This window comes from Rutidosis leptorrhynchoides, chromosome 7, assembly GCF_046630445.1.
Source record: "Rutidosis leptorrhynchoides isolate AG116_Rl617_1_P2 chromosome 7, CSIRO_AGI_Rlap_v1, whole genome shotgun sequence".
Taxonomy (NCBI): domain Eukaryota; kingdom Viridiplantae; phylum Streptophyta; class Magnoliopsida; order Asterales; family Asteraceae; genus Rutidosis; species Rutidosis leptorrhynchoides.
In genome coordinates this window covers 70123427-70135123 of record NC_092339.1, presented here as the reverse complement: position 1 = coordinate 70135123, position 11697 = coordinate 70123427, and the positions used below count along the sequence as shown (strand labels likewise).

At 36.1% G+C, this 11697-nt stretch overlaps 1 protein-coding gene and 1 pseudogene across 1 annotated transcript; one reads left to right on the top strand and one right to left on the bottom strand.

The window, feature by feature from the left end:
- Positions 1 to 4495: 4495 nt before the first annotated feature.
- LOC139858375 (DNA replication complex GINS protein PSF3-like) lies at positions 4496 to 5816 on the top strand. Its single transcript, XM_071847227.1, has 6 exons — positions 4496 to 4549; positions 4637 to 4705; positions 4797 to 4897; positions 5019 to 5111; positions 5210 to 5349; positions 5444 to 5816. Exons 1-6 carry the CDS (start codon positions 4505 to 4507, stop codon positions 5554 to 5556), a joined length of 561 nt encoding a protein of 186 aa, XP_071703328.1. The 5' UTR covers positions 4496 to 4504; the 3' UTR covers positions 5557 to 5816.
- A 3859-nt stretch (positions 5817 to 9675) lies between these two features.
- LOC139860788 (5.8S ribosomal RNA) lies at positions 9676 to 9842 on the bottom strand (annotated as a pseudogene).
- Positions 9843 to 11697: the final 1855 nt, after the last annotated feature.

Sequence of the window (11697 nt, the reverse complement as noted above, 5' to 3'; positions counted from 1 at the left end):
CGAATATGAAGCATTGCTCGCAGGCTTAAACATTGCGCGAAAAATGAATATTGTTAAGCTGCGTGTATTTACAGATTCGCAGTTAGTAGCGAACCAGTATAATCGATCTTTTGAAGCACACGATCCCTCTATGCAGAAATACTTGCAGCTATTGAAAAAAATGGCAGCGCGATTTGAGCGTTTCGAACTCGCACAAGTGCCAAGAAGCCAAAACAAAAAGGCGGATGCGTTGAGCAAATTGGCTGCTTTAATGTTCTCGCACTTTCAAAAACAAGTATGGGTTGAGGAATTACCAAGTAAATCATTAGATAGTGACTTAATGGTCGCATCTGTTACAGAAGAACAGCCAAACTGGATGGACCCAATTCTACAATATATCCGCAGTGATATTCTGGCAGACGATAGTCGCGAAGCTCATTTAGTAAGAGAGCGAGCACCGATGTATATCATTCAAGATGATATCTTATATCGCAAATCATATTGCGGACCAATGATGCGTTGTGTTGACCCAATAGAGGCAGAAATGATTATAGAAGAAGTGCATAATGGTACTTGTGCACTGCATTCAGGCTACAAAACTATCACCGCGAAAATTATGCGAATGGGATACTTTTGGCCATCCCTATATCGCGATGTAGCGAAAATTGTTAAACGCTGTAAAAGTTGCCAAAGGTATGCTCCGCAGAATCGAATGCCGCGGCATGATATGATTCCTGTTAATTCACCATGGCCGTTTAATAAATGGGCTATCGACATTGTAGGGCCATTTCCTGCAGGACCTGGCAATGTTAAATTCCTGATTGTCGCAATCGATTACTTTACCAAATGGGTTGAAGCTAAGGCGGTTCGCACTATTACTGGTGTGCAAGTGCGAAATTTTGTATGGGAATAGATTGTTTGCCGATTTGGCATTCCGCGAGAATTGGTTAGCGATAATGGTGCTCAAATAGCGAAAGATCCTTTTAAGACATGGTGCACTGATTTAAATATCGTACAAAAGTTTACATCAGTGGCGCACCCACAAGCTAATGGTTTATGCGAAGTAACCAACCGCGATATAGTAAGCGGTATTAAAAAGAGGTTGTGCGAAAAGCGAACTGGCTGGGTAGATGAATTACCCAATGTGTTATGGGCACATCGCACAACATTTAAGAAAAGCACAGGGGAAACACCTTTTAGTTTGGTGTACGGTTCTGAGGCAGTAATCCCCGCAGAAATTCTGGTACCGACGCATAGAGTTACTAACTTCAAGGAAGAAGCAAATAATGCTGCGTTGAGTGAGAATCTAAATTTCATTGAAGAGCGGAGGTTAATGGCTGCTATCAGAGAAGCGAATAATAAACAGCAAATAGCTAAGTATTATAACAAAAGAGTGCGTGCTTTATCCTTCGCTATAGGCGAATGGGTACTGCGAAATAACGAAGCAAGCAGAGCAGAAAAGCTTGGTAAGTTGGGTCCTAACTGGGAAGGCCCTTATCAAATTGTGGCAATTAATGCGGCAGGTTCATATAAGCTCGCGGATATGGAAGGGCGAACTTTGCCTAATGCGCGGCATGCTGTTTTATTAAAGCGATATTATGCATAGCTTTGCGAAAACTATCAAGGATATATGTACAAAGTGCGAAATTAGATACAAGGCATATGGCTGATATACTTATTATGTGATCTTGTTTTTAATTTTTTGCAAGTCTTGATCACGCTTGTAGAAATTTTAAGAATAGTCACTTGTAAAAGTAAGCGAAAAGTTTATTTGTGAAATGCGAATAGTTATGAAATGTTTTACAGTTTGTTTCATAATGCTATAGTATTTCGCAGTGTTTAAATAGCAAAGTGATGAAATTGCCCACTTTTGCATGTGAATTATTGCCAAAGGAATTTTTTATCCTAAGTATTTGATTTTGGCAATGCTTAGATGCTTCGCAATGCTGATTAATTGCCTAAGGATCGTTTCGGCGGACTTAGAAGATTCATAACGTATAAGCATATACGCATACAGATTGTTTCGCAAAAGTACGCATTTATTATGAGCACAATAATATATGTTGGAAATTGCAAAGGACAAGTTTGTGTTATGAATATTGTTGATAAAAGCGCTATATAAATAAAGAGTACTCGCGAATAAATATGAAAAAAAAAAGTTTCATTGATAACGGCGCAGAGATAGCTGCGCGCTAATTTCTACAATATTTTATTCTAGCTTAGATAAGTCAAGATCAAAGATGTCTTTTAAAGTGGCATCATCTTGTTGACTTATTGCAGTAACTTTGTCGATTGGAATATCCGCTAAGCTTGCTTGTGCAGTAGCAGCTGCTTCACGTGCTTCTGCAAGTGAACAAACGCGATCTCCAATGGCGGGAGGCAGAGGATCTGGTATGGTGCAATGTGGAGCAATTTCATCCAGAAACTCTACTATCTCGCGCAGTCGTAAAGCAGCTGCATAAGTGGAAAACAGAACATTCACGGGACGTGAATTGAGAACCTTTTTAGCAAACTCCGGTAGGTGGTGGCGGAGTTGCGTGAACTCAAGCTTCGCGGAAACTGTCGCGGCCAGAGCGGTGTCTCTCTCTGCAGTAAGCCTTGAAACCTCCTCTTGCAATGCAATGCAGAGATTGTGGTTTCAAAATTCTTTTGTTTGTCAGCTGCAGTAGACACCTGTAGCTTCAATTCATCTACCGTGGTTTTGGCCGCGGTGAGCTCATAGGAGAGATCAACACAGCGTTTCTCGCTGTTTTCATCCTTGATCCTCTCAGCATTGTACTTCTGCTGTTCAGCTCCAAGCACATTGAAAAATTGTTCTTGCCGGCATATCATATCATACGCCGAGTTGAAGCACATGTAGAAGTTTTGAATAAAACTGTTGTGCGCATCAAGCGCAGAAAGTTTGGAGAATTCGCGGCGAAGCTCGCCGGGGATTGCTAACTTCATTTGCTGGCGCTGATCCAGAGCGCTGATGCATAAGTATATCCTGATAGACCATCAATTCGCACTCCATACGAGTCAGGAGGAGTGCGGAATAGCTTCGTGATTTGTGCCGCGGAATCAGGGCTAGGAAAAACTGGATTGAAAGGCGAGCCTCCTGTAAAACAATGCGATTATTATAATAACAATAAATATTACAAAAACTGGCATGAATCAAAGATGATTGCGTTATACCAGTTTGTTGGTCTCCTTCATAATCCGATATGATCGGATTATCGTATAAAAGAGTGCTTTGTTTGAGTTTCTTGCTCTGCGATGTTGGTGTTTGCACCGGTCGTTTTGTGGAACTTGGTTGTGATGTTGGTGATTTCGAGGTTAAATCAACGATGGGAATAGCCTGTTTCTCCTGTTTGATTTGATGCTCGGTAGATGCCGACGATTTAGCCTCCGGGCTCGTTAGCAACTTTGTAATTAAAGCTTTAGGATCCACCTTACGATCGACCTCGTCAATTTTCATTTTTGATTAAAGTGGAGAAGCTGTATTTGAAGAACTTGTAAAGGTTAATAGCGAATGTATATAATTGCGAATTGTGGTAGAGAAAGCAAGTGGAAAATTAGTGATCGAGAATCACGATATATATATAGGGGAAATAAGGGTGGTAAATGTTTGTATTAATTATCCGTTGTGATAACTCAAACGGTAACTTTTGTCCTGCAACGGTAACTAAGTAAATGCGAAAATGACTAAGTGCGGATGATAGTTGCAACAACTGCGCATTTTTAGAGTTTATCATGATACATCTGCTTTGCGATATGTATCATAATAAACTGGGGGGACTTGATCATATACATAGTATTGTATATGTATATTTTATTTGCTAAAGGTCAAGGGCAGAACTGCGCGAACTATGAGGCAAAGTTATGAAGTGTTCGCTGAAAATAAGATCAGCAGATGGATTCCCGCGCTAATAAATGACTGCGGTTTAATCCGCTGAGTTTCCGCGGAAAGTTAAGTGACTCGCAGAACTGCGGATGCCTCGAATACTATAAATAAGGAGCGTGGCCTCTCATTTTGGGGTTGTTGATTCTCTGCCATTTTGCCCAAGCCTTTGTAATTTCCACTTGTGATCTTGCCCAAGGGATTTTTACATCGCGCAAAGGTGAATTATGCTAATTAACAATCAAGACCGGGTCGGGGTGGTTGATCACTTGATAGTTAAAGCGAAAGACGATCATCGGGGCCCAAAATAATCATTAAACATTCCATCCTCCATTGTAATCTTATTGCACTCAATCCGTAATTAAGTAACATCGCTAATTAAGGATTGATCAGTACCTTATGCAATACTGTATCCGCAAAACAACATATCAAAAATACAGCGGCAAAGCGCGTTGGACCTTCATCTAGTTAATTTATATCATGTATATTAGGGACTGTTTGATTAAGCCTATACTACAGATTACGGACTTACTGAATTTATCAATTCATGTGATTTATTTAAACTTAAAAAAGTATATTGACTGATTAGCATGTTATTGAGTAATTATATTGCTGTGCAGTTTGATCTGGTTGTTTAATTGTTCAATGGCACAATATTATGACATCGTTGACATTCTTGCAGATGAAGAGGTTAGGAACTTATTTCGTTACTGTTTCGTTGTATTTATTAACAATATTCATATGTATGATATGATATGCCTATTGTTTTATTTGTAGCTTGTTCCAGCAGTATTCGAAGAGGCTGTAAATGGAACTGGTTTGTTTGAATCCAGTGAATCAAATACAGTAAATCATTCAACCTTCATTTGGTTTATGAATATGTTAATTGGTAGTAATAATTACTGTACTGTATAATGCACACATTTTGTCAAATCAGATAGAACCGAAGTCTAAGGTCGAATTTCCTTTTTGGCTTGCTCAAGAACTGCACCTCAGACGCACAGTAATTGTCAGTGTTCCTCCATGTTTTGCTAAAAAGTAAGTCCAATATTCATCTGCTAATTTTGTTATTTCTTTTCTTCTTTATGATCTTTGTTAAATATGAGCTAGTTAAGATGTTTTGTGATATATGCATGTATGTATCATGTTTCTATATCAGAACTCGGGAAGAAATAGAGGCTGATGGTGCACATGTTGACTTAAGATCTCGTTCTTCATATTTTTATGAGTTAGGATGCAAGATAGTGAAATTGTGAGTAGTGATTCTTGCTATTATTCACGAATGTGTGTTCTTAGATTTTGTATTGCTGCCAGAAAATTTTTAATTATTTTTCTTGTTATATGGATCAGGATCGGTAATAAAACGATAGGACCTTTGTTATTAGTTGCTTTTCGGACAAGGTATAAGGAAGTTCTCATAAAGGCACATACTACATCATCTGCATTGACTCCAAAATATCTATCGCTGTTAACTAAAGAAGAAACAAAATGTGAGATTTGGATAAATTATTTATTATGCTAAGTTATTCAGTATATAATTGATGTGATTTTATTTATTTATTTTTACATTTTTTGATTTTGAAGTGTACGATGTTGCTAAGTCGTCAACTGCAGCGTTTAAGAGTTGGAGAATGGGTGGACCAAGAATACAAAAATCTTCTATGTTTGGTAGGAAGAGGAAATCGATTGGGGAGTAAGTTCTTGTTTAGTGAACCAGGTGCAGATAACTAGCCACTGTTTGTGTGGTGCAGAGGCTTTAAGTCAGGTTTAACGTCACTTGAAAGTTAAATACTCGTGTATGATTTACTATTGTATGTGGTTGAGATAAGTTGACAATGGCTATGTCTACTTATTTGTATTACACAATTTATCGTTGAAATTAGTATAGAATGTCTCAAATATACGCTCCTGGCGAATTGGATGGAAGTTGTAGGTACATTGTAAGGTTATAATTTGATAGTTATAGAAGCTGACTATAAAATTACAGTCAAGATTCAAGAACTAGTCAATACGGACAGACTGTTGTCGGTTTGAAGGTACGATATACTGATCTAGTCTAAACTGGTTTCTTATATGGATCGTCCTAACTGAGGACTGATTAGGTTTAAAATCTACGGAGTAATACTTTTGTGTGCGTTGTGATTGTAAACCAAGGTTGCAAAAGACGTGAGACGGGGTCGAGACGGTTGAGTCCTAAAAAGGTCGAGACGTTCGAGATGTGAGTTGAGACGGATGTTGACCAAAGTTGACTTTTATATATATAATTATATAAATGTATATATGTATACATATTTTAAAGTCAAAAACTTTAATTGACTAATTTGTACCCATAATCGCTATTACCGTTAATTTAATACAAAAAGTTTAAACTAAAATACGACAAATTTGACCGATTTTACTGAATTTTTGACTTTTCCGAATTTTGGCAGACTTTGATCCGATTTTTTTTTCAATTTTGACCTGAATTTTGACCGTTAACTGTCATATTAGACGGTTTTCTTCGAGACGGGACGGGGTAGTCACCAAACCGTCCAACGCGGGTCGAGACGCGGTCTTTTGTAACAGTGTTCTAAACCGACAAAAAAAAAAAAAGTGTGATGCACTCACTAAGGACTGCCAGTGATAAACTGCATCTTATACAGGATGTACATTATGATACTACCACTAAATTATTTCCCTTAAACAAGAAATATGAAAAGGTGTTTATGAGTTCAGCTTCATGTATATTTCATTTCATTTCATTTCAATATGTACTAATTTCAACCATATTTTTGGTCGTTTTATCCACAAGACAATGCAGTTTTGGCCAAGGATCAAAATGTACTAATTTCAACCATATTTTTGGTGTTTTATCCATAAGACAATGCAGTTTTGGCCAAGGAAAGCTTATGTCAAATGGGTTATACTTGAGGGGTAAAGAATGTAATAATTTAGGGGTAAAAGTTGTAATCTCAATAGTAATATGGGGGGTTAAAATATAACTTTTAATTTAATATAATAATCACTAAATAAAATCCACCTAATTTTTTGACGAAATTTCTTTTTTTTCGTCGCGGGATAGGTTTCTTTGTCATCACCGTTCAACTCGAAATAATTTTACGAACAAAACGCAATTAACTATATTTAAAAAGGGGTATTTTTTATAACAAACATTTTGGATATATATATATATATATATATATATATATATATATATATATATATATATATATATATATATATATATATGGAGAGGATCCAGTGGGAACTTTTTTAGTGTGAGAACTCTAGGAACTTCAAATACACTAAAATTCGAGCAAAAAGGGACACGGACGAACAAAAAAAAGGAAATTCGAGCAAAAACAAAAAACACGGACGAACAAAAAATCATAGTCGAGCAAATTTTTTTTTTCTTTTCAAAAATGTAGAACACATTTTTGTTCGACTATCATGTGTTCTACATTTTTTTGTTCGACTATTAAAAATGTAGAACACATTTTTGTTCGAATATCACAATTTTTGTTCGGCCTCCATTTTTTTGTTCGAATTACAAAAATGTAGAACACATTTTTGTTCGACTACCGCTGTGTTCTACATTTTTTTGTTCGACTATCAAAATGTAGAACACATTTTTGTTAGAATATCACAATTTTTGTTCGACTTTCTTTTTTTTGTTCGGCCGCCATTTTTTTTGTTCGACTTTCTTGTTTTTTGCTCGACTATCCCCTTTTGTGCTCGCCCGCCACTTTTTTTTGCTCGAATTTCCCTTTTTTTCGAATTTCAGTGTATTTTTGAGTTCTCAAGGTTCTCACACCAAAAAAGTTCTCATTTGATCCCTCTACTATATATATATATATATATATATATATATATATATATATATATATATATATATATATATATATATATATATATATATATATATATATAAGAAATAAACTCAATTAATTATATCAAGTGGATGACTAGAGCAAATTATATATTTGTTCGCAACTTTTTATCTCAGTTCTCGCTCAACATTTAAGTTTCATAAAAGACGTTAAAATGTTTAATCGCAACGCGTGTGCCATTAGGTATATTTGTTTTTCTTGGGGAGAGTTAAAGAAAACATTAATTTTTTTTAACATTACAATTTATTAAAGTACCACCTCGCTAGCAAGAAACTATGAAGGGGCGCAAACCAACAACATTACAATGGATTAATTAGTAAATCGTATACAAACTTCGTCTCTATCCGTAATTCAATTAAAAGAATATGTAAGAATTAAAGACGAGTCTTTTAAAGTGGGTTGTACAAGACGATACATTAACGATGGGGTTCTTCAACAAGGCTTGGTGATTTTGATAGAATTAAAGAAGAGAAAGAGTCAGAAAAAGAACATTACGTTTGAAATTATCGTGTTTTCTTTAAATATTTTGTTCGCAAAATTTTCAAATGTACAACATTATATATGTATGTAATAAGTAGAAAACATACGTATGCATTTTGTACATAAATATCGTCTAAACAGATACCAAGCAACATATATTTAAATGCAACCGCCGCAACGCGCGGTCCGAACTTTATCTAGTTAAAGCTAGTTTTAAACAAGTTTCTACCATGAAATTACTTTATTACACTTGCACCACCGGGGACTTTTGCACCAATGTTTTCAGAAAGGAGGGTCATTGAATCAGTGGTGGATTTAAAAATTTTCTAAGGTGTCAAAACGCTAAGAAAAATAAACAATGTAATAGCATAATACGTTGAACCTTAACATATAAATATAAATACACTAATAAACGATGTAATAGCATAATCCGCTTTTTCTTGTATCTTTTCTTTCTAATAAATATCTTGCTCCATAAAAACTTATAATATTTTCACATGGATTTGGCATAAGAGTCATAAACGTATAATAATATTTTGAGAAACGTTCTGCATCATTGATCATCTTTACAGCCACAGTCATTCAGCCGTCAAATTTTCCAACAAACAGATCTTCATTAGTGTTCACCACTCTTACCCAGTTGATGTGAATTCTTTCATTTAAAGACAGTTTTCTTATGAACATAATTTCGTCGACCTGATGAATCATGTCGTAAAAATGATAATGTTGTCAAACTAATATGTAATTACTCCAATTAATTGTCTGTTGCATTTCACAACTCTATAAAAATTCTCCAATTCGTTATAAATAAATTCAGCTTCATAATTTACGAAGTTATATACCATGTTCCACCATTTATTTTGTATTATGTATTTTTTTTAATCCTCGGATGATGTGGACATGTATCGATACAATTCCCGGAAAGACGACACAGCCTATTACATATCTTTTGTTAAAGTTTACATTACTGTTATCATTATCAAAATTAGTAATAACGTCATTGTGTCTTGTTGAAACCATTTGAAAGAATTATCAAACACTACTACGTTAATTAAGAGTAACAACGGTCCATATGTTCAGTTAAAAACCCACTGAAAACACTTACTATACACTACTGCGTTAATGTAACATCCCGTTTTCTTCATACGTGTCTTAAGGTACTTATTTAATCGTTAGAACGTTTATATTTCGCTTGTTTATGTGATTAAACGATATAAAGTGTTAACTCGATGTATACGAGATATATTCTTATGTATATGTTTGAGAATGTATGCATGTATAAGTATATGCATGGGTTTTGATAGTGTTAAGTCATGTGAGACTTAAAGACGAAGTTTAAACGTATGTAGGAAGCGTGAACGAGGTGTACAAGTCGAATAAATTGATAGTTGTGTTAAGTTGTCAAAATGGCCAGTTACAGGCCATTGCCGCGCCGCGGAGATTTTGGGTGCGCCGCGACCAATAAAGCAAATCAAAGTCAGGAGTGGTTTAAGACAGCTCGAAAATCCAGTGTATTGGGCTCAACTTGCGTTCAAAAACTCGATGGTTCACGGGATTCTGCAATTCACACCAAGTATCGCATTTTGCTACGTTCTTCATCGATGCGTGAGCCGAGATATCCGTTGCCGAGAGTCATTTGTGATTACTAAGAATTATAGTTTCAAGAGCGCACCGCAAAACGGGAGATCAAGAAACCATGAATTCCTAAAGTTATAGTTTCCTTTGTCGATGTGCGTTCGATACTCCTTAGTGAGGATTGGACGTCACATTGGCACCCTAACCAATGGTATTCTCGTCTTTTCGCGTATGGATCCGATTGGAGCTTTAAACCTCAACCACTTATCTCACTTATTCAATTTCTTTTCTCTTTTCTTCTTCTATTTACTCTCAAAACATAAAACCCATTTAAATTAAAAGTAAGATTCGAGAGTGAAGAATTGTGAATCGATCTTTGGAGCAAGAAGTAAAGTTGTTCTACTTGTTCTTAGCTACGACCCAATAGTGTTGGTAAGTCTTAACTCCGTATTTTGAGTTTTAGTTAATTTATGGCTAGGGTTTGGCCATTAGAGGCTTGTAAGACCCATTTGGGCGTTAAATGGGTGAACTTGGGTTATGTTGATGTAAGGAAAACCCAAATGACTATGACCTAGGGTTTGGTCTTGTGAATTGAGGTTGTAAGTGTCAAATGGTGTTGTTAGTCACTTTACACTTTTAAATTGATGAATGAATTGTTAATGAGTTAAGTTTGACTTGATTTGTGAGTCTAAGTGTTAAAATGGGTCAAATGGGTAATGTTGACCTAGTTTGGGTGAAATGGGTATGAAGTACCCTAAGTTCGTGTTAGTTAAATTTAGTAGACTATAAATCGCTAGCTTTAGTGATTGAATATGAGTCTTGGCCATTTATGGGCGGTTTTGGTGTAGTTGAGCTATTTAATGCAAATTGGGTCATTAAATGCTCAAGTGTAAGTATGGTGGTTGGTTCCACAAGTTGTGTATTGAATGTGTACTTAATGTATTAGGTACTTTGCTTTGAAGTTTCGGAAGTGCATAATCATCATCTTGGTATTAAGGTGAGTGGAATAATTATGCGTGTACGTATATAATGTATTTATTTGTGTAGTATGAATGTGGCATTGTCGCGGTATTTAAGACACCACATTCTAAGTAACGAGTAGTATTTTCGCGGTGTTCAAGACACTACTCATTGTTTTGATTGACATGTGGTATTGTCGCGGTGTTCAAGACGCCACATTGTCATGGGAGTGGAATTGTCGCGGTGTTCAAGACACCACTCATTGTTTTGATTGACATGTGGAATCGTCGCGGTGTTCAAGAGTCCACATTGTCGTGTGGGTGAGTTAGTCGCGGTGTTTAAGACATCACCCGGGGGATTAGTGATTACGCGGTGTTTAAGTAACACTAATGGATGTTATGAACTCCGACGGTCTTTCAAGTACCGTTCCCTTGTACGATTGGTTAACCATGGCTGTGTGAATTGTATTTAGCATATTGAATTGTGAACTATATGCTATTAATATGCTAACTTATGCTGGCTCGTGTGATTGGAAGTTTAGTTATTATACTTGCGATGGTATTATTATTTATATTGCTAGCATGTATGCGGTAAATGCGTAAGTGATTGCAAGTAAGTAGGTTGTATATGTATTCGTATAATTGTTGCACTCACTAAGCATTATCTTACCCCTCTCGTTGTTTATCTTTTTAGATGCAGGTGCGGATAGGGGAAAAGGGGTTGTTGGGCACTAGGTGTCCCTTGGTGATGCTTGTTGAAGCTTTTGAAGTTGGCCTAGTGATTTTGGTAGTTTAGCCCCAAACCATGCTCGAAGTGTTGTTTGGTTTAAAACTATCATTTGTGAATGGGTCAAACTTGTATTACATTTGTTAAGGGCCTTCGTGCTGTTTGTAAATATTTAACTTGAGATGTTGTTTAATGGGTTATATGTAACCGTTTAATTTTGGCGCTAAT

Excerpts from the sequence above, each read along its gene's own strand:
- LOC139858375 (XM_071847227.1), top strand. The coding sequence starts at position 4,505 with ATGGCACAATATTATGACATCGTTGACATTCTTGCAGATGAAGAG. Across the intron at positions 4,550-4,636 it reads ACATTCTTGCAGATGAAGAG|CTTGTTCCAGCAGTATTCGA; the intron begins GTTAGGAACTTA and ends TTTTATTTGTAG. Across the intron at positions 4,898-5,018 it reads CCTCCATGTTTTGCTAAAAA|AACTCGGGAAGAAATAGAGG; the intron begins GTAAGTCCAATA and ends TTTCTATATCAG.